This window comes from Cetorhinus maximus, chromosome 24 (assembly GCF_964194155.1).
Source record: "Cetorhinus maximus chromosome 24, sCetMax3.hap1.1, whole genome shotgun sequence".
NCBI classification, from domain to species: domain Eukaryota; kingdom Metazoa; phylum Chordata; class Chondrichthyes; order Lamniformes; family Cetorhinidae; genus Cetorhinus; species Cetorhinus maximus.
The window spans coordinates 46,201,136-46,224,505 of NC_135902.1; the positions used below are offsets into that span (position 1 = coordinate 46,201,136).

Genomic DNA, 23,370 nt, shown 5'->3' on the forward strand with positions numbered 1-23,370 from the left:
GCTTGTTACTTTCAAATAAAATAGGAATAGACGGTTAGTTTAAGTGCAGTAAATTGAAAAAAACTCAAATTTGGAGAAGTAAATAACTAATTTAATTCATGCTGTTTCTTATTGAAGTTATCAAAAATGCAGTAAAGTGTTGAGTCAAAGTGAATTGAAACAGAATGTTTACAATATCTTCAGCTTTTTAAATGCCCCTTTTATATTGGTAACATTTCTGCACTGAACGCGAGTTATTCATTTTCTAAAACTGAAAGTTTAGAAATGTTTTATTACTATTAAATATTCTAATCTAACAATATTTAGCTTGGGAAAAATTGAATTTTGCAGTTGTGTGATAAGAGGGCTGGAGTTTTAAAATGTGTGAAGGACCTATAGTTGAGTAGATTGATGTTGGTGTTCATTGCCATCATTCACATGATCTGACTCTGATATCTTCTATTTTTTATACAGAAAAAAAGAAAAAAGGGATTGAAGAAATTGAATGCAGCTGATAAAGAGATCCCTGCTCTTCAACTCAAACACTTGAGTGAAAGTGAACATAAGGACATTGAAACTGAACAACACATTAAAGTTGATAATGCAACTGATCAACACAACAAAGTTGGTAATGAAACTAGTGGTTACTCTGCCAGCAATGATTTGACCAGTGACCTACACTCTGCTAGCGATATTGCTGATCTGCAGGGTGCTGTAGATGATGAGCATTCTCCCAACTCAACAGATATGGAGGGAACTCCAGATAGTTGCAGTCCAATCAAAGATCAGGTAAATCCAGGCTCTGCAGTGTCCAAAGACAGTATTGTAACTGCTGACAACAAGGATGGTGCAGTCCAATCTGCTACTGAGAGTGGCCTGCTTCACCCAATCAAGAACAACCAGTCAGCCTATGTAATGGGTGATGGAATTTTAACCACTGAGAAACTGAGCAGCGGGAAAGATGACATTGAACTTGGAAGAGAAGATGGTTCAGGTGAATCTGGATCAGCAGCCGTTAATGCTGACAGTGAACAACTTCATACAGCAGACAGCGACTTAAGTAGTTCTGTTGAAGAAAAAAATGACGAGCAATATGACATGAAGGAAAAGGACATTCCACTCACTAAGGTTACAACTACATTATAACTTTTATTTATGAAACAAACTGTTTTTAATTCTATTCAAGATTTTTTAAAAGCTGTTTCAAATCCATAGCAATAACCTGAAAATATGAAATTGAACTTGGCATATCAGAACAAACATTGAAAAGGGAGATATTTGCTTGATGTGTTTCATTGTCTGTTGGTTAGATGGTTAGTGGAGTAAGGAAATTCTAAATATCCAAATGATTTTTCAAACTTTTTTTAATCCTCCCTCCCCCTCCTCAACTTCCACGGATGCTGGTTAGCCACTGACATCTCAGCTAATCTCCTAAACACCTTTGTAAACATACAGCAGGTTGTGTTATTTAATCGGTGAGGCATCACTGACAAATTCAACCCTTTCATCAGCTTATAGCCACAGACTTACCTGTGTGGACCAATGGATAGCACTCAGTTGCCTCTCTAAGCCTATTTGAGCTGAGGTCACTTTTTAAATCACTGAAATTAGCTATAATAAATAAAAACAGAAGATGCTGGAAATAATCAGGCCTGGCAACGTCTGTGGAGAGAGAAACAAAGTTAACACTTCAGGTCAAGGGCAATTCTCCTGACAGCTGGCATGGACCGTGGGCTTATTCATCTCCTTCTGTGCCGCAAATGACTCCATGACATTTGTGATGACCCACCCCCAGGTGAGGTTCCCTAAAGTAGTTGGTCCAGATGAGACCCCTCAATTTGTCACCATCTGGCTGGGACACCCCCAAATTGTTATGCCCTGGGTGAGGAGGGACGAACTGGCTCCCTGTCTTTATTCAGTCCCCACCCCCAAGTTGGTCGCAACAAGATTTAATCTAAAAAGGATCCCTTTCACGGATACATTTTTCCCAGACCCAATTGTTCTGGTTTTGAAAGAGCCAATTTAATCAGACTTTCATGAGTTAAAGGTAGGAGTAAGTTTATTAACTACTGAAGGCAAGAAAGGGTAAAACACATGCCTATACAGTCATACAGGTTAAAAGTAAGAATTTATCTTGAAGTAAGTGGATATGTATATATTCGAGGTTCCAGTAGTGTTGACTCCTGTAGAGAGAGAGAGATCGGGATACCTGCATAATGGTGATTTACAGGGGTAGTGTGTATGGCTGTTACTTCTGAGTCAAACTTCTAGTACTTGCTCTCTTAGAATACCCACCAGCAGACAGACACTGAAACAGCTTTACAGCTCACTTTTAACCCCTCTTTTGTATATTCCAAGTGGGAAGTGAATTTACAAATCTGTCTGCATTGTTCACAGGATTTCTTGATGAGATGATACTCGCCTCCCATTATCTCCCATTATGTCCTATTGCCTTTACCAGAGTGAACAATTAGTTTCTGGATATCTTTAGAAGTACCTTGTCTGGCAACAGGGTAGTGTTCTATTACCTCTTAGGGAGTCACCCTGCAGCATTCCAGGCATTGGTTTGTGTGCATTTTTAAAAAAACTCAGGTCTTATTTTTAAAGCCCAATATTTCCAGGTGCAATTTGGTGTTTTTTCTTTCATTACCAAGACACTCGTCATCTTAAATATTCTAAGGATGATTAGTGCTTTCATTTAACTCACAGGTCATGCTGTTGTTTATTAACATTGACTGGAATACTTTCTATATCCCATGGTATTTTGAGGTACTTACTGAATGCAAAATGAATTGGATATAATGCTGATTTCTTGTTACTGGTAAATATTTGGCTAGTGGACCTACCTAACTATTTGGTGTGACTGAGGAACTTGACTATCTATAGAAAAACTGAAGCTAACCAGTTCACTTGACCTACTTTAGTCTTGAACTGTGGCAAAAATGGAGCATTTTTGTCTGTAATGGATTATTTGTTGAAATCGTCCTTGTTTGTCTCTACATTCAAAATTAAGAAGCAAATGTTAGAAATCTGAAACAAAAATAGAAAATTCTTAAAATACGCAGCCGATCATTCATCTGCGGAAAGTACAGAATAAGTTCATATTTCAGGTGCAACTTCTCAACAGAACTGAAAATTGAGCAATCATTTAAATGGAATTAGAACAGTGTGTGAATAGGGAAAAAAATCTCTCAAACCATCACCATTTATGTTCTTTCAACAAATGTGGATTGACTTGCATTTTTTTTTGTTTCTGGGTTAAATTAAAGTTAATTTAAAGATGATAGCACCTGAATTTTAGTGGAGTCACATAATGGTCTCCTGACATCTATATGGCACTGAATACTGCAAAAACTATGGGCCCTGACAACATTCCAACAGTAGTACTGAAAACCTGTGCTCCAGAACTAGCCATGTCTCTAACCAAGCTGCTTTGAGTACAGCTGCAACACTGTCATCTACCTGGCAATGTGTGAATTGCCCAATTATGTCCTGTCCACAGAAAGCTGACAAATCCAACGTGGCCAATTACCACCCCATCAGTCTACTTTAGCACCTTCCAACGCAAACTCTACCACCTAGAAGGACAAGGGCAGTAGTCACATGGGAACACCATAACCTGCAAGTTCTCCTCCAAGCCACATACCATCTGACCTGGAACTGTATTGCCATTCCTTCATTGTAGCTGGATCAAAATCCTGGAACTCCCTTTCGAAAAGCATACAAACATACAAATTAAGAGCAGGAGTAGGCCACTTGGCCCCTCAAGCCTGCTCTGCCATTCAATAAGATCATGGCTGATCTAATTTTAACCTCAACTTCACATTCCTGCCTACCCCTGATAACCTTTCACCCTCTTGCTTATCAAGAATCTATCTACTTCTGCCTTAAAGATATTCAAAGACTCTGCCTCAACCACCTTTTGAGGAAGAGAATTCCAAAGTCTCAACTGTTATGGGACGGCAGGTGGTATTTGTCAGACTGACCAAATCCACAAGGGAAACTTGGCCACACTATCACGATGGTTTTGCAATTTGTATTTATTATGAGAGGGTTTGTGCAATGAGTCCACTAACATCTTTGCAGATTTTAAATGTTAAATTAAAACGTTAATCAACAAAAAAAATAATAAAGCACATGCACAAGATTACAGTCATACCATTACTTAATATTTTAATAAATCCCAAAATTGCTAATTAAGCTGACTCTCAACTACACACCCACTTTAAGGCAACAGTCCAGAAATAGATTTTAAATGTAGAGAGGCAATCAGCAAGGTTACCATACCACCCACTCAACAGTGGAATTCCAAAGGCTTTTTAACACAACTTTGGTTACTAGAACATCAGACTTTTGCAAGGTGGCTACAGGCTATTTCCCCCAAGTCTGCTTCACATGGTGTATCTTTTAGATCTTACGTGGCCACCCCTGATACAACCTTCCCCTCCCCCCCCTTTAAATATATTCCGTCCTCTTTAATCTGTAAATCCCATTGTTTCCATATGTCTTTGGAATTTACTTCTCTCATGCTATAAAAATCTTTCATGTTGTCAATATGGCCTTTTCCGTTTGGGGAAAAATAAAAGTGATAACCTTGCCCTATTTATCCTGTTAGTTGTAAAACTTTATCATGTTTCTTTGAAAACCAACCACCTCTCCACTTATCTTAAAATGCAACTTTCATTCACACCCTATCTATTGACTTTACCCCAGCTCACGCATTAGCATTTCAAATACCCTTTTTACACCTAACTCTTTTGATAATTTCAACCTTACAGTCCATCTGACTCTAATTCAATTAAATCAGCCACACACAACCATCCACACACACAAACATAAGCCTACTTTACAATACCCCACAATAATATGAAAAATACAGTAGTTTTGTGACAGAACCTTTTGAGAGAAAAAGCCTTTTCTCATCTCTGTCTTAATTGGGCGACCCCTTATTTTTAAACAGCGGTCCCTAGTTCTAGATTCTCCCACAAGAGAAAACATCCTTTCCACATCCACCTGTCAAGTCACCTCAGGATCTTTTATGTTTCAATCAAGTTGCCGCTTACTCTTCCAAACTTCAGCGGATACGAGCCAAGCCTGCCAGCCGTTCCTCATAAGACAACCTGCACATTCAGCTATTAATCTAGTAAACCTCTTCTGAATTGCTTCCAATGCATTTACATGTTTCTTTAAGGATACCAATACTGTACGCAGTACTCCAGATGTGGTCTCATCGATGCCCTGTATAACTGAAGCATATCCTCCCTATTCTTGTATTCAATTCCCCTTCCAATAAATGATAACATTCTATTAGCCTTGCTTATTACTTGCCACATCTGCATACTAACTTTTGCAATTCATGCACTAGGACGCCCAGCTCTCTCTGCATCTCAGAGCTCTGCAATCTCTCACCATTTAGATAATATGCTTCTTTTTTATTCGTCCTGCCAAAATGGACAACCTCACATTTTCCCACATCATACTCCAATTGCCTGCTCTTTGCCCACTCACCCAACCTATCTATATCCTTTTGTAGTCTACTTATGCCTTCTTCACAACTTACTTTCCTTCCTATCTTTGTCACCAGCAAATTTAGCAAGTATACCATCAGTCAATTCATCCAAATCATTTATATAAATTGTAAAGAGTTGAGGCCCCATCACCGATCCCTGTGCCACACCACTTGTCATATCCTGCCAACCAGAAAATGATTCATTTATGCCTATTCTGTTTCCTGTTAGCTAGCCAATCTTCTATCCATGCCAATATGTTACCCCATACACCATGAGCTTTTATTTTTTGCAATAATCTTTGATGAGGCACCTTATCAAATGCCTTCTGAAAATCTAAATACAGTATATCCACCGGATCCCCTTTTCCACAGTTCTTCAAAGAGCTCCAATAAATTGGTTAAACGTGATTTTCTTTCACAAAACCATGTTGACTCTGCCTGATTACCTTGAACTTATCTAAATGCCCTGTTATGATGTCTTTAATAGTTTGTAACGTTTTCCCTATGACAGATGTTAAGCTAACTGGCCTATAGTTTTCTGACTCCTCTTTTTGAATTAGCTATTTTCCAATCTAATGGAACCTTCCCCGAATCTAGTGAATTTTAGACAATTAAAACCAACGTATCAATTACTTACTAGCCACTTTTAAGATCCTAGGATGAAATCCGTCAGGACCTGGGGACTTGTCAACCCCCAGTTTCAACTTTTTGCTCAGTAACTTCCCTGGTGATTGTAATGTTCTTGAGTTCTTTCCCCTGTTCCAATTCCTGACCTAGGACCATTTCTGGGATGTTACCTATATCCTCTGTAGTGAAGACAGATACAAAATACCTGTTCAGTTTATCTGCCATCTCCTTATTTTCCATTATTAACTCCCCAGACTCACTTTGTTAACTGTTTTAAAAAATATCTATAGAAACTTTTATTATCTGTCTTTATATTTCTAGCTAGCTTTCTCGGGTACTCTAATTTTTCCCTCCTTATTAATCTTTTAGTTATCCTTTGCTTTTTTTTATATTCTGTCCAGTCTTCTGACCTGCCACCCATCTTTGTATAATTAAATGCTTTTTCTTTAAGTTCGATACTATCTTTAACTTTTTTTAGTTAACCACGGATGATGGGTCTTCCCTTTGGATTTTTTCTTGTTGGAATTTATCTATTTTGTATATTTTGAAATATCCCCTTAAATGTCTGCCACTGCATCTCTATTGACCTATCCCTTAACCTAAATTGCTGGTTCACTTTCACTAGCTCTGCATTCATGCCCTCATAATTGCCTTTATTTAAGTTAAAATATTAATCTTAGATCCACTCTCTCTCCCTCAAACTGAATGTAAAATTCAATCATATTATGATCACTATTACCTGGGGTTGCCTTCACTATAAGGTCATTAATTAATCCTATCTCATTGCACAACCCTAGGTCTAGTATAAATTGCTCCTTGGTTGGCTGCAGAACGTGCTGATTTAAGAAATTACCCAGAAAACATTCTAATCTACTTTTGCCCATCTGATTATTCCAGTCTATATGTAGATTAAAATCCCCCATGATAATTGCCATACCTTTCTGATAAGCTCCCACTATTTCTTCTTTGATACCCTGTCCTATCATGTGACCGCATTGTGTGTGTACCTATACCAGATGGAGTGCAGTGGCTCAAGGAGGCAGCTCACTACTGCCTCCTCAAGGGCAATTAGGGTTGACATCAAATGCTGGCCTAACAGCAACTCCTTTTTTAAAAAAAAAAATAGCTTTTTTGTTTAGGTACTGATTGAGATTCCCTCTTTAAAATCCCAGTAGCATCTTTCATCTGGAAAACTGAAATTTTAAAAATACATATTAATTAAATAGATTTCAGTCATATATGTATATTGAAGCAAAGCAGAAAATACTGGGCTTTGACATTTAGAATGCAATAACTAACTCTTCTGCCTTTCAGTGGCATCAGGAAAGTTCATGCCTTAGTGATTAACAGGTGATGTGCTGAAACATTCAGTATTACTTTTAAATAAAATGGGAACAGATGGGCAAAATGATTACAATCAAATTTAAAATAGTTCTTATCCATACTAGAAAAGTAAATAACTAATTCAGTTCATGCTGTTTCTTATTGAAGTTATTAAAGATGCAGTGAAGTGTTGAATTGAATGAAAATGAATTGAATATCTTCAGATTTAAAATGCAGCTTTTATGTTGGTAACATTTCTGCACTGAACATGAGTTGCTCACTTTTTAGGAGTATAGTTTAGAAATATTTTATTTCTATGAAATTTTCTAATCTAACAATATTTAGCTTAGGGAAAGTTTAGGTTTTACATCTGTGTGACAAAAGAGATGGAAATTTAAAATGTGTAAAGGATCTGTAGTTGAGTAGTTTGATATTGGTGTTCATTGCTTTCGTTCACATGATCTGATTTGAATATCTTCCATTTTTAAACAGAAACAGAGAAAGAAGAGATCAAAGAAATTGAGTGCAGCTGATAAATGTAAAGGCATTTCCTCTTCTTCTCAACTCAAACACTTGCATTCAGACAGTGAACACAGGGATATTGAAATAGAAGAAAGCAAAGTTGGTGATGAAACTACTGGTAACTCTGTCAGCAGTGATTTGACTAGTGACCTAAACTCTGCTAGCGATATTGCTGATCTGCAGGCTGCAGTAAATGATGGACATACTCCCAACTCGACAGAAATGGAGGAAACTCCAGGTAGTTGCAGTCCAATCAAAGATCAGGTAAACCCAGCCTTCACAGCATCCAAAGACAGCATTGTAACTGCTAAGAACAAAGCTGGTGCAGTCCAATCTGCTACTGAAAGTGGCCTGCTTCACTCAAACGAGAACAACCAGTCAGCCTATGTAATGGGTGATGGAATTTTAACCACTGAGAAACAGAGTAGCGGAAAAGATGACACTGAACTTGGAAGAGAAGATGGTTCAGGTGAATCTGGATCAGCAGCCACTAATACTGACAGTGAACAACTTTATACAGCTGACAGCGACTTGAGTAGTTCGATTGAAGAAAAAAATAATAAGCAATATGATTCAAAGAAAGAAAAGGACATTCTGTGCACCAAGGTTACAATTTTACTATATATAGAAATAAATTTTTTCTGACTATTTTAGATTTTTTTAAAAATGATGTTTCCAATCAATAGCAATAGCTTGAAACTATCAAATATAACTTGGCATACCAGAACAAATGTTGTTAAGGAAGATAATTCTGCATGAGATGTTCCAATTTTTTTTGTTGGATAGTCAGTGGAGCAAGGAAATTCTAAAAATCCAGATTTTTTTTTCAGCCTTTCTCTCCTTGACTGCTGATGGGCATGATCTTTGGATGCCTCTGGCGCCTCACCTAATGTGCTATTCTTCATGCATGAACCTTGAACAGCCCCTAATTGTTTTGTCCTGTATGTTAGTTTCAACTAATTTGTAAAGACATTATAAGCAGAGAGAAAAACACTGGATAATGATTGTTGGCATGGGTTGATGGGTGAGGCTGCGCAGCGAAATCCAGTCTTGTCATCAGCTGATAGCCTGCAGGCTTTTCATCCTGTGCCAATGGATAGCAATCAATTGTTCCTCTAGACTAAGTGAGCTGAGCCCCCTGTTATTGCCAGCCAGGATCAACCAACTGCAGAATAAGTTAATGTTTCACATGTAACTCTTCAGCAGAACGGTAAAAATGAAATATGAGCAAGCATTTAAATAGAATTAGAACAACTTGAAGACAAAATCTCTCAAACCATCACCTATATGCCCTTTTCACAGATGCTGATTGACCTGCTTTTTCTATTTTTGTTTCTGTTCACTTAAAGAACTTTGTAGACTCAGATGGCCTCCTGCCATTTATATGGGGCACGTACATGTAAATTGGAATTCAGTAATGGCCTTGTGCATTATATTGAATGCAGTTATTAAAAGATTTTAGCTGACTTCTTCAGACTTCATTCAGAAAGAATAGGTTACTTGTTCACGGGTGGAAGGTGAAGTTATTCAATTTAAACATTAGAATCCTGTGATGTTTGACAGCTGCTTTGGAAAGTCACATGATTTTAAAGCAAAGCAGAGTGCTCAAAACAATCAATAGCATTTGTAGAGAGAACAGACAAGTTTAATGTTTCAGGTATGGATCATGTGTCATTTTTCTAATGTCCTTTGTTCCAGGATTTCTTGATAGGAATATAGAACATTTTTAAAGAAACTTTTGGGATGTGGGTGTTGCTGGCAACGATGGCATTTATTGCCCATCCATAGTTACCCTCGAAGGTGCTGATTAGCCACCACCTTGAATTGCTGCAGCCCATGTGCCAAAAATACCCTCCACAATGTCGTTGGATAGGGAATTCCAAGATTTTGACCCAGCAACGCTCAGTTGGGCACATTGAAGATTCCACAGAAAGATTAGGTAGACTAACCAGCTCCTATAATTTAATAAAAACTCAATGACTGCCAATGTAAAAAGCCTTCTAAAAAGGAACAGCAGATTGTGACCTTTCACTTTTTTCGCTTTGAAGAGATATTTAACAGTAGTCCCATTTCTATATACAGTCCTCCAAATAAAAGGTGTGGCTGTGGGTACCCACATGGGCCCCAGTTATGCCTGTCTCTTTATGGGGTATGTGGAACATTCCTTGTTCCAGTCCTACTCCGGCCCCCTCACACAACTCTTTCTCTGGTACATCGATGATTGCTTCGGTGCTGCTTCATGCTCTCGTCTGGACCTGGAAAAATTTATTAATTTTGCTTCCAATTTCCACCCCTCCGTCATTTTCACATGGTCCATCTCTGACATTTCCCTTCCCTTCCTTGACCTCTCTATCTCAATTTCTGGTGATAGACTGTCCACCAATATTCATTACAAGCCTACCGACTCCCACAGCTACCTCAACTACAGCCCCTCACACCTCACTTCCTGTAAGGACTCCATCCCATTCTCTCAGTTTCTTTGCCTCCGTCGCATCTGTCCTGATGATGCCATTTTCAAAAACAGTTCCTCTGACATGTCTTCCTTGACCGAGGTTTTCCACCCATGGTGGTTGACAGGGCCCACAACCGTGTCCGGCCCATCTCACACGCATCCGCCCTCACACCTTCCTCTCCCTCCCAGAAGCATGATAGGGTCCCCCTTGTCCTCACTTATCACCCCACCAGCCTCTGCATTCAAAGGATCATCCTCCGCCATTCTGCCAACTCCAGCATGATGCCACCACCAAACACATCTTCCCTTCATCCCTCTGGCGGCATTCCACAGGTATTGTTCCCTCCAGGACACCCTGGTCCACTCCTCCACCACCCCCTACACCTCAACCCCCTCCCACGGCACCTTCCCATGCAACCGCAGAAGGTGCAACACCTACCCCTTTCCTTCCCCTCTCCTCACTGTCCAAGGGCCCAAACACTCCTTTCAAGTGAAGCAGCATTTCACTTGCACTCCCTCAATTTAGTCTACTGCATTCGTTGCTCCCAATGCAGTCTCCTCTACACTGGAGAGACCAAACGCAGACTGGGTGACCGCTTTGCAGAACACCTTCGGTCTGTCTGCAAACATGACCCAGACCTCCCTGTCGCTTGCCATTTCAACACTCCACCCTGCTCTCATGCCCACATGTCCATCTTTGGTCTGCTGCAATGTTCCAGTGAAGCTCAACGCAAACTGGAGGAACAGCACCTCATCTTCCAACTAGGCACTTTACAGCCTTCCGGACTGAATATTGAGTTCAACAATTTTAGATCATGAACTGTCTCCTCCATCCCCACCCCCTTTCTGATCCCGCTTTTTTTCAATAATTTATATAGATTTTTCTTTTCCCACCTATTTCCATTATTTTTAAATGTATTTCCGTCCATTGTTTTATCTCTGCCTTTTAGCTTATTTCGATCCCTTCCCCCCATCCCACCCCCACTAGGGCTATCTGCATCTTTATTATCACATTCCTTAGATAAAATCACCAGCTTCAACACCTCTTTGGCCTTTTGTCTATGACATATTTTGGTTATCTCCACCTATCACTGGCCCTCTATCCAGCTCTTCCTGTCCCACCCCGCCCTTAAACCAGCTTATATTTCACCTCTTTTCTATTTTTCCTTTGTTCTGTTGAAGAGTAATACGGACTCGAAACGTTAACTGTGTTCCTCTCCGCAGATGTGGTCAGACCTGCTGAGTTTTTCCAGGTATTTTTATTTTTGTTTTGGATTTCCAGCATCTGCAGTGTTTTGCTTCTATCTTTTTATTATCAGCTTGCTTCATTGCAATTGCTATTTTACCACAAGCATTTCTGAAGTCCCATTTTTCCCTTATACTTCCAATTGTGAAAATTTTGTTTTATTGCAGATCAAATTAATTCATTGCAATTTCCACTTATTTGCAGTTGGGGCGTTCAAAAATCTCACTTTAATGAGATTTGTCACCTTTGAACCTGAGACTTCCACCTCCCAATCCAATTTGCATTCAGTGGTCAAATTGCCTAAGAACCTGTTTATTAACATCATGTCAGTGTGTGAACAAGTGGTTATCTTAAAAATTTGAATGCAGATTGGAAAGCTAGCACAAACGCAAGGCATTTCCAATTCTCCAGTTTCTAAAATTCTGAAAAGAAAATCAAATTCTTGAAGGGCTGGGGAGAAAAAGGGAAAACACGATAGTAAACAGGAGCCTGACAGAAAGATAACGATTCCTGCACACAGTGGTTTCTGTTTCAGATTTCTCTGAGGATTTTGGTATTTCAAAGATATGTAAAATTATAGTGTGATGGATGTCATACACTTATCCAGTGACTAACTGCTACATTAGTAACTGCTTTAGAAACTGCAATTTGGTTCCTTGTGAGGAAAACAATGACTCTTGTGATAATAAGGATGTTAGTAAAAGAATTCCTGGTGGTTCACATAAGGCAGAGATGGATCTTTTTTGATTTGATGATGACCATGACATAGACCGCGGTAGTGATGACCGACACCGGGTGTGAAAAAAACAAAAAACATTAGAGAACACGAGGTCCCCTTACAGTCGTGGCTACTGACGCTAATCCCAAAGGAAAAAAATATAGCGAGAAGACATCAGATGGCAGGTGCATTCAAATTTTGTTTTTCTTTTTGGTGGCCTCCAGGGTGAATATCCAGGAACTTTTAATAAAGAGAATCAAATTCAACAGAACAAAAAGAAAGGACTTGAGCATGACTCCGAAGTTGGGCAAGAAAAATCGCTTGATAGTTCATTGGTGCCGATGAAGCGGAAAAACAGTACAGAATTGTCTACTACAACAATGGACAACAAAAGCGATGAGCAAGGCACTGAATCTGAGAGCTTAAATAGAAAGGACAAAAAGAAGAAGAAAAAAGATTCAAGTAACAAGTCTTCTATCCAAAGGTGGGAAATGTGCTAAGTAGAGAGGTAGCTGGCTGTTAATAGAAAAAAGTCAATTTGTTTATTAAACAAATACCAAGTATTTGCTCACTTCAGACTATTTAATTTCTACAATATCTTGGCATTGCATTTTGTTGCAGTATCTTGTTATACATCTTCGCGATGTGCCAAATTTAAAATTTGCATTGAACACGATCTTGACATTTTTATTACTTGAAGGAGAATTTTCTCTCAAAATATCTATTTTGGCACTCAAAGTTCACCAAAATTGCAATTAATGCAATTAAACAGTAACAATAATTGCCATATATCTTGGAGCCATTTGAATGGAAAGCTTGTTAATTTTTTACTTCCCAAATATCTGCTATTTTAAGTTGTTTTGCAACATGCATATTTATTTGTATGCTCAAAACAGAATTTGTTACACTTCTGTGTCTGCTTTTCCACTTAAAATTTGTACATTCACAATTGCAATTGAAATCACCCATGTAAATTTCTGGTGACCCTCCCATAGCTGATGGCATTTATTTCCCTCAATTTCTGAGCTCATCAGTTTGTATGGCAGACGAACTCCCATTCAGCAACCTTATTTTTCAAGATTATGCTTAGCTTTGAGTCAGTCATAGCAACCTAGCCTCTGAAACGGAAGGCGTTAAAGCCCCACTATGGAGCTTTGAACACAAATTCTAGTCATACATCAGTTGTCTTGAGGGAATGCTGCACTTTCAGAGGTGCTGTCCCTCAGATCAAACATTGAAAAGAGAGTCTGTGTGCCTTTGTTTGAAGAAAAGGAGAGCTTTTTGGTGTCCTGACTTATCCCTCAATCAACATCCCTAAAATAGATTACCTGGTTTTTCATCTCACTCCTGTTTCAAGGATCTTCCTGTGCCAATGTTTACCTATACTCCAATAGTGACTGCAATCGCATAAATGCATATTCTTTTTATTTAGCCATATAAATAACAAAAAAAAATGTACTACATAAAATCATATACTTTTTGTCCTTAATCAGTGTGCTCAGATCAAGTTATTACTCACTATCAACCTCTTAACCTGAAGGCTACACTTAATCTTGACTTGACAGAAGATTGACTTGCAGTAAATTAAAAATATTAATCCTGCATCCTGTTGTCCTGAATTTTGGTCACACTTTTGTGTCAGGTTACATATACGTTTTGCTTTGACATTCCCTGCGTCGAGTTGCCATGATTACATGCTTTGGTTAGTAGGTGGCAAATGGAACAAATTCCTTTCTTTCCCAGCTCTGTTACCATCTTGAATTCTGCTTATGAAAATGCACTTGCTTCATTTTTGTTTTTAAACTTTCAATTTTCTTTTTACTAGGCTATCTTACCCATGCTTTCTGGTCGTCCTAATGGCCCCTGCAATTTAAAAAAAAAATCAGTCTCCCACCTTCCTACTTGCTTCCCCAGTCACCCACTCCATGCTTGACTATCCCAGTTTCTGTTCCATGCTACCAGCAGCCATCAAACAGCACTTTACTCTCCAACCCTTTAAACTCCTTTTCTCTGGAGCCCCTCATGTTTCAAGACCCTCCATTTTCACTTTGATGCCCATCACAGCTACCTATGTCATGTCATGCTGCTAGTTTTTACCCACTCAGCTCATTTAAAAAAATTATCACCTCTCATGGCTTCCTGTGTTCCAAAGATATCTCTGTTTGCAGTCCACCCACTGACAAAGGCCTTTCACAGCTGTGACCAGTAAAGTTGAGGTTGTTGAGTTTATTACAATTATAAAATTACATCCCGAATTTCAAGGTCAGAGGTGAAGTGATGATGCTTGCCACTGACATCAAAGAAAGCTGCCTGCAAAGATCTAGTGACCTCTGTGCTGTGGATTTCCCCTTTCCCAACCACAAGTCGAGGAGATCTCCAGGCATCCAGCAACAGTGATGTCATTTAACCGAGTAAACTCCGAATCATATTGAAATATCCTCACAGACAGCAAGCTAGGAAGTAAGATCCACTGATTATCCTTTGCTTTCAATGAAATTTTACAGAGGGAAATAAGTGATTGGAATATTCAAATAGGATTAGGATAGAGGTTGAAATATCATAAGCAAATGCTTTAAAAAAAAAATGAAAACATGTTGAGTTAATGTAATTATAATAAAGAAATTCGACATTTCACAAAAGAAGAATTCGTTTTTCAGGTCCATGGAGGATTTTCAGCCATAATTATGAGCTTAGGGTGTGCTATTAAAAACCCAAATACATCTCATTCAACCAGGTGCAACTTTTTTTCAAGGGTTTTTACATCAAGACTAATAATGTAATGGGATATATTTTTCTCAGCTCAGTGATTTCTGTTTGGCTGCAGTCTGCAGGGACCTCAGCAAAACAACCTATTGAGAATCACTGGCAGTAACTTCTGGATTTCTGTGTTGAACAGTGCATGCATATATGGACTCCAGAAGTTGCTGCCAGTTACGGAGGAGTAATGGCAGTTTTGCAGTCATTACTAACGCAAAATCTGGGCCAAACTTGCAGAACGCCATTTATACTTACTGCATTTTAAAGCTGAATGTAATAAAATAGTGTAAAACTGAAAGTTTATTAAAATGGAATAGCTAAATATTTTGTCTTTCAAGGATTAAAATATTTTTATTTTCTTTAAAAATATTTTTTAATCAACAGGTACAACGTTTTAACGCAGGCAGAAACCATTGTCGTTTATTTCCATGCATTATTATCGAAGGATTTTAAATTCAGTCCGGAATCAGATGTGATAGTTGTGAGAGGTCTCGGCGGGGACTGGAGCACGGATGTGTTGGAGATGCATGTAACCAAGTAGGTTTCCAAGTTACTGCTAGAGTTCTTTCAAGGCAGTTTTTTTGTTTTAATTTATTTTGAATTTGAGAAAAATGAAAATGCTTACAATGACAACTTGTATTTATGTAAAGACTTTACATAAAATGTCCTAAAACAGGAGCATTAGCACATGAGGAAATATTAGGGCAGATGACTGAATGTTTGGTCAGAGGTAGGTTTTAAGGAGGAGACAAAGGCAGAGAGGCTTAAGAAAGAAATTCCAGAACTTATGGCAGTGCGATTAAGTGTGTGGATACGGAAGATACCAGAATTGGAGGAGCACAGATTTTTCAAAGGGCTGGAGGAGGTTAGAGACATGGAGACATCTGAAGACACCATTGAGAATTTTGCATTGGTTCCTGGTTAAGCAACCCTCAATGTACGTCAGTGAGCACAGGGGTGATAGGTGAATGAGATCTGATGTAAGTTAGGACATGAGCTGAGCCAAAACTCAAGCTTATAGTGGGTGGAAGATGGGAGACTGGCCAGGAGTGTGTTAGAATAGTCAAGTCCAGAGGTAAAAAAGGAATGAGGATTTCAGCAACTGATGAGCTTAGGCAGGGGTGGATTCAGGAGGTGTTGCATAAATGAAAATTGATGGTCTAGTCCAAACCACTGGATGGTTTGACTTGTGTCATGGTCCATCTGTATGACTGGTCAATTCCACTAGACTTAAAGTTATCTTCCATTTAGAAGCCAGTGTCTTTTGAAAATTGGTAAACTTGGATTCTACAGTACATTCTGTGTCAGTTCAAAAGCTTAAATTTTGCCTTGGACTTGAAATTACAGAAAGGCTTTCATCCTAAAGTCTATAATTCCTTTAGAATTGATGCATAATGGGGAGCTGTGTGCTGGACTCTACAACGTAAGGTGTCAAGTTAATGTAATAACTTTCAATACAGTATTTTCCACCACTAAAATGTTGATGCCTTTTTCATATTTGAGTTAGAAATTATGTCCTTTTTTAAAAAAGGACCCCTCAGCTAAGATCTGACTTTTAAAATCTAATTCTGTTTTCGCCAAACTTGTAAGCCATTTCTCTTCAGATATTGTAATTTTGAAAAATAAGCTTATATTATTCATATATTTTGAAAATGAACTTTTACATTAAAAATAAAACAAGGTATAAAATGACACCTATTAAACACATTTACAGTAGTGAATTGTTACAAATTTGTTTCTTTCCATTTTAAAAGGGGTGGATAGATGACTGTCTTGTGGCTTTCTGACTTCTGTAAACTATAGTAATGGAGAGGATTGCCTGTGGATTTGATTTATATGAAATTCAGAAAGGTATTTGATGAAGTCCCTCGAGAGTCTTTTAGCCAAAGTTGAAGCTCGTGGAATTGAAGGAAAGTTATTAGCTTGGTTAGAATATAGGCTGAGGGGCAGGAGGTAGAGAGTAGGGATAATGAGTAGGTATTCTAATTGGCCGAATGTGACTTGTCCCATGAGAATCTGTTTTGAGGCCTCATCTATTCACTGTATTTATTAACGACTTACATGACGGGATAGAAAGCCATGTATCCAAAGTTGCTGATGACATGGAAGATAGGTAGCATTATAAGCAGTTGAGTTGGAAGTGTAAAAGTGCAGAGATAGATTGTGAATGGGCAAGACTGTAGGCAAAGGTGAGATCATCTACTCTGGACCTCAAAAGAACAGAACAGCATATTTTCTAAATGGTGAAAAACTAGAAACCATGGAACGTCCAAAGAAACTTGAGGTCCAGATATTGAAATGCCATGAACAGGTACAGAAAATAATTAAAAACACTAATGGAATGCTGGCCTTTACATCTAAAGTACTAGAAAACAAGGAGGTAGAAGTCTTGGATCTATAAAACTCTGGTTAGAGTACACGTGGAGTACTGGGAACAGTTCTGGGCACCTTACCTAAGGAAGAATATGCAGGTACCAAATCCAGATGTCCGAAAACCAGAATTGTTCAAAAACCAGACATTTCTCTCTCTTGTGGGCACCACTCAACATTTACAATGTTTATATAATTTGCCCTGTCTTTTGTATGTTATCACATCAAATAACATCCGCCTCAGGTGCCAGCATTCAGCAGCTGTCCTGTATGGGGGAATTGATGGTGTGGGCTAACATTATAAGAGTACTATTTGGTCTCTTTCATTCCTTGTGTCTCACTGTGTGTGTCGCTACTGCTGCACATATGGCCACCAGCATTAAAGATAACCACCAAGATTACTCTGCGCGTGTGCAGTGCAATCACTGATGTCATTCTGAAGCACCAGTATCAGAGACCCGATCCATTTTTACTTGTAAAAGTCCTTTCTTATCAATCTTTTATCAGGATTAAGATCAAAGATGAGAATATTTGTTTATGGATGAGCGTAGAGGTATTGGGATCAAAATGGTCGTGTCTTCGGACACTTAAGTTTCTTGTAGCTTCACCGTGATGAAAATGCATGATTTAGACGGATAATCCAAAGTCCAAGAAAATCTGATATACGGCATGGCATCGGTCCTGAGGTTGCTGGATTTGAGGCGCTGCACCTGTATTGACCTTGGAGGGAGTGCAGCATAGATTCACTAGAATGATACTCCAATGGACTCCAAGGGTTAAATTGAGTGAAAATTACACAAATTAAGGTTGTATCCTCTAGAATTTAGAAGTCAAGGGATGATTTGATCAAAATTTTCAAGATATTTGTTACAATCTCCATAGAGATTGATAACTTTTAAAAATATATTCCAATGACTGACTGAAAGAATCACCAATTTCAAGTTTTAAGACTTTTACTGTAACACATTACTTAAAAGCAACAATGACTAAACGCTTTCAGTAGGTGAATTGAAAATCCTACAATATCGCTATACTTTACGCCGCACTCCCCACAAATAGCAAACAGTTCGCAGTTGCTCCCAGTTTACAATGGGTTCATATTTCCCTGTTTTGCCGAGTAGTAACTTCAAGTGACTGTCTCAAGGCAGTTTTTGTAAAGTTTCCAAATCCACTACCAGCAGTAAAGCCTGTTCTGGCAATTCTTCTTCCCACACCATCCCTGGCCACACCAGGATGAATCTTACGGATACAAAAACAAAAATAAAAATAGCTGTAAAAACTCAGCAGGTCTGACAGCATCTGCGGAGAGGAACACAGTTGAAGTTTCAAGTCCGTATGACTCTTCATCAGAACTAAGGAAATAGAGAAATGAGGTGAAATATAAGCTAGTAGAGGGGCTGGGACAGGTAGAGTTGGATAGAGGGCCAGTGATAGGTGGAGGCAAAGAAGAGATTTCCAAAGATGTCATAGACAAAAGGACAAAGGGGTGTTGTTGGTGGTGATATTATCTAAGGAATGTGCTAATGGGGACATTAAGAGTAGCAAGCAGGACAAGCAAGTGGCAGATGGCCCTATTGGGATTGGAGTGGGGGGAAGGGATTGAAATGGGCTAAAAGGTGGAGATAAAGCAATAGATCGAAATAAATTTAAAAATAGGTGGGAAAAGAAAAATGTATTTTTTTAAAAATTATAAATTATTGGAAAAAGGGGGATCAGAAAGGGTGTGGGGATGGAGGAGAGAGTTCATGATCTGAAGTTGTTGAACTCAATATTAAGTCCGGAAGGCTGTAACGTGCCTAGTCGGAAGATGAGGTGCTGTTCCTCCAGTTTGCGTTGAGCTTCACTGGAATATTGCAGCAGTCTAAGGACGGACATGTGGGCATGAGAGCAGGGTGGAGTGTTGAAATGGCAAGCAACAGGGAGGTCTGGGTCATGCTTGCAGACAGACCGAAGGTGTTCCGCAAAGTGGTCACCCAGTCTGCGTTTGGTCTCTCCAATGTAGAGGAGACCGCATTGGGAGAAGCGAATGCAGTTGATTAAATTGAGGGAAGTGCAAGTGAAGTGCTGCATCACTTGAAAGGAGTTTTTGGGCCCTTGGACGGTGAGGCGGGGGAAGTAAAGGGGCAGGTGTTGCACCTTCTGCGGTTGCATGGGAAGGTGCCTTGGGAGGGGGTTGAGGTGTAGGGGGTAATGGAGGAGTGGACCAGGGTGTCCCGGAGGGAACGATCCCTGTGGAAAGCTGCCGGTGGGGTGAAGGGAAGATGTGTTTGGTGGTGGCATCATGCTGGAGTTGGCAGAAATGGCGGAGGATGATCCTTTGAACGCGGAGGCTGGTGATAAGTGAGGACAAGGAGGACCCTATCAAGGTTCTGAGAGGGAGTGGAAGGAGTGAGGGCGGATGCGAGGGAGACGGGCCGGACATGGTTGCGGGCTCTGTCAACCACCGTGGGTGGAAAACCACGATTAAGGAAGAAGGAAGACATGTCAGAGGAACTGTTTTTGAAAGTGGCATCATCAGAACAGATGTGACGGAGGTGAAGTAACTGAGAGAATGGGATGGCGTCCTTACAAGAAGCGGGGTGTGAGGAGCTGTGGTCGAGATAGCTGTGGGAGTCGGTAGGTTTGTAATGAGTATTGCGGACAGCCTATCACCAGAAATTGAGACAGAGATGTCAAGGAAAGGAAGGGAAGTGTCAGTGATGGACCACGTGAAAATGATGGAGGGGTGGAAATTGGAAGCAAAATTAATACATTTTTACAGATCCAGATGAGAGCATGAAGCAGCACTGAAGCAGTCGTCGATGTACCTGAGAAAGAGTTGTGTGAGGGGGCCTGAGTAGGACTGGAACAAAGAATGTCCCACATACTCCATAAAGAGATAGGCATAACTGGGGCCAATGCGCGTATCCATAGCCACGCCTTTTATTTGGAGGAAGTGAGACAAGTTTAAGGAGAAATTGTTCAATGAGAGAACAAGTTCAGCCAGACGGAGGAGAGTAATAGTGGATGGGGATTGTTCGGGCCTCTGTTCGAGGAAGAAGCGGAGAGCCCTCAGACCATCCCGGTGGGGGATGGAGGCGTAGAGGGATTGGACGTCCATTCTTTGGATGGCTGTAGGATGCATCAATTTGACAAGAGAACATTTCCCTCATGCATCCTGCTTTGGTAACTCGCAGAGAACTCGCATCAGCTTCTGTCTGCTAACCACACCCATTGCCATCCTTTTCCACTTCTGCCCAAAAGCCAGGATATGGAAAATCTATTCACTGTCAGCACAGCTACCCTTGCCTTAGTTCCCAGGTGTGAGAACTTCACACCTTGCTGAACAAGTCTCTTGACTGGGCTTCCTTGTTCCTGTAGCAACCAAGTCAGTCTTGTTGTCAGGTCACATGACCCTTTATGTCTCCATTTTACCTTAAATTAAAGACCACAAGATGTAGGAGCAGAAGCAGGCCATTCGGCCCATCGAGTTTGCTTTGCCATTCAATGAGATCATGGCTGATCTGCTAATCCTCAACTCCACTTTTCTGCCTTTCCCCCGTAACCCTTGATTCCCTTACTGATTAAAAATCTGTATCTAAGCCTTGTATATACTTAATGACCCAGCCTCCACAGCCCTCTGTGGTAAAGAATTCCACAGATTAAGAACCCTCTGAGAAAAGAAATTCCTCCTCACCACTGTCTTAAATGAGTGACCCCTCACTCTGAGATTCTGCCCTCAGGGCTTGACCCTACCACAAGGGGAAACAACCTCTCAGCATCTACCTGTCAAGCCCCCTAAGAATCTTATATGTTTCAATAAGGTCGCCTCTCATGCTTCTAAACTCCATTGACACAGTCCCAAAACATACAAATATCAAGTCTGTAGGATTGTTAACACCTCCCTCTTCAATAGATCACTGAAGGGAACATATAGCGTAGATAGATTTTCTTTATTTTCTTTTGTGGGGGACTGGTGTTGAAATTAGGGGCAGAATTTTGCCCTTGATGGGCGTGCGGGCCCCACTGGCTCAGTGGCGGGCAGACAGCTGACCCCCGCCACCGAAATGGGGCCCGCCGCCATTTTGAGTGGGCGGGCCAATTAAGGCCCGCCCAGCGGCCTGCCCGACAGGAAGCGCTACGCGCTTCCTGTGCGGGGGTGGGGGGGAGGGAATCCCCAGCTGTCAAAGTGCGGTAGAAAAATTTAAAAATTATTAACATGTCCCCCTCATGTGACAATGTCATACGAGATGGGACATGTTAATAAAAAGGACATAAACTTTATTACTCTTTTTAAAAATGGACATGAAGCCTCATCCTGCCAGTGGATGAGGTTTCATGCATTATCAGGAGCCCGCTGGGGCTCCTAGCCTGCCCGCCAGCCTTAAGGTTGGACGGGCAGGTCTTTGATTATCTTAATTAGCATGTCAATGGCCTCAATTGACTTCGCTGTCCACCCGCCTTCCTAAAAATTTAAAGGGACCGGGATGATGTTGGGGGTTCTTCCTGATGTCATTCCGCGTCATTTTCCTGTCGGTGAGCGGGCCCCACCCCCAAATCGCCAACGGGAAAATTCAGGCCTAGGAAACACTTATACACACAAAGGATGGTAGAATTTTTAGAACTCCCTTTGATGCTAGACCAGTTGTTAATTTTAAAATAGTGGTTGACAGATTTTTGTTATCTGAAGGTGTAAGGACATGAGAGAAAGACAAATACATGGATTTAGGTCACAGATCTCAGTGAATGGCAGAGGGGGCTGAAGGGGCCAAATTCCTGTTGCATATTGTATTAATGTTGTGTAACTTCTTATGCAATACAGGAACCTCCTCCCCTGTCCAGGATAAGATTCTATTACACTCCCTAACCTAGAACAATTGTATTTCACTCAGTGATCAATTCGGATCTAAATCATTTATGTCTCTAATATTTGTTCATATAAAATCAATTAATCAGTTTATTTATTTCTTCTTAACAGGAATTTGAAAGAACATGGATACTTAATTGAAGGACGGCTATTTACCCACAAAAGAATAGTTGGAAAAACACTTGCTTATAAATATGCAATCCGTAAAATGCAAGCTGATAAATTGGAATATGAAGTGATTTATAAGTGGGATTCACCTGATGATTGTACCACTGACCGCTGTTTACACATTAAACCAAACTTGGTTAGTGAAGGAGGTAAGTAGTTGTGCACTATTAGCCTATTTTAATTGCTGGTTCCATAACCAGTTTTGAAATTACGTTTTTATATAAAAATGACATGGTCCTGTTACAACATTTTTGCTGGGAAATAACAATCCTATTCCCCCTCTATTGGAATTGTTGGCACATGAGCTGATCAATTAGACTGATTGTATATCCTGGTCTCGTTTCATGTCTCATTACAAATCAGCATTTGAGCATTCACTAACTTACTGTGGCTTATTACTGCTGCATACTATGTAGCTTGTGAATAAACCTGACTCTTTGTTTTACTTCTAAGTCTGGTTTTGAATATGATCTGCGTAATCTCCAGTATTTTGTTCCATAATTTGGGAGTGATTTTCAGACCTGTTTACAACATGTAACATACCCCATTCGTGGCATGTATAAACGTGCAGGTTTTGGTTGCTGGAAACCTTGGTCTGTTTATGGAAGTGGCATCTTCATCTTGAATACGGACAGAAGAGTTAGGAGAAGCCTGAGACCCTGAGCCATAGCCCTTCAAAACCTGCACAGATTGTGAAAGAAATGTACCTTTCAAACTCCTGCAGTATTGTTCATTTAAGTCAGACAATGTAGTTTCTACCTGCTGTCTGTGGTCTTTGTGATGCTGTTTCTCTCCCTGTCTCTCCTCTTCTGCTCCTCTTTCCCTTTATTTGTTTCTCTGTCATTTTCATCCT

At 39.9% G+C, this 23,370-nt stretch overlaps 1 protein-coding gene across 2 annotated transcripts in view; it reads left to right on the forward strand.

The window, feature by feature from the left end:
- LOC144699854 (E3 ubiquitin-protein ligase rnf213-alpha-like) overlaps positions 1-23,370 on the forward strand; it is a 159,607-nt gene that overhangs the window by 17,018 nt on the left and 119,219 nt on the right. For both annotated transcript variants that reach the window (XM_078571162.1, XM_078571160.1), the window contains 5 exons: positions 454-1,107; positions 7,931-8,566; positions 12,601-12,860; positions 15,518-15,670; positions 22,461-22,666. In XM_078571162.1, the coding sequence (XP_078427288.1) occupies positions 454-1,107; positions 7,931-8,566; positions 12,601-12,860; positions 15,518-15,670; positions 22,461-22,666 (1,909 nt within the window). The remainder of the gene's footprint in view (positions 1-453; positions 1,108-7,930; positions 8,567-12,600; positions 12,861-15,517; positions 15,671-22,460; positions 22,667-23,370) is intronic.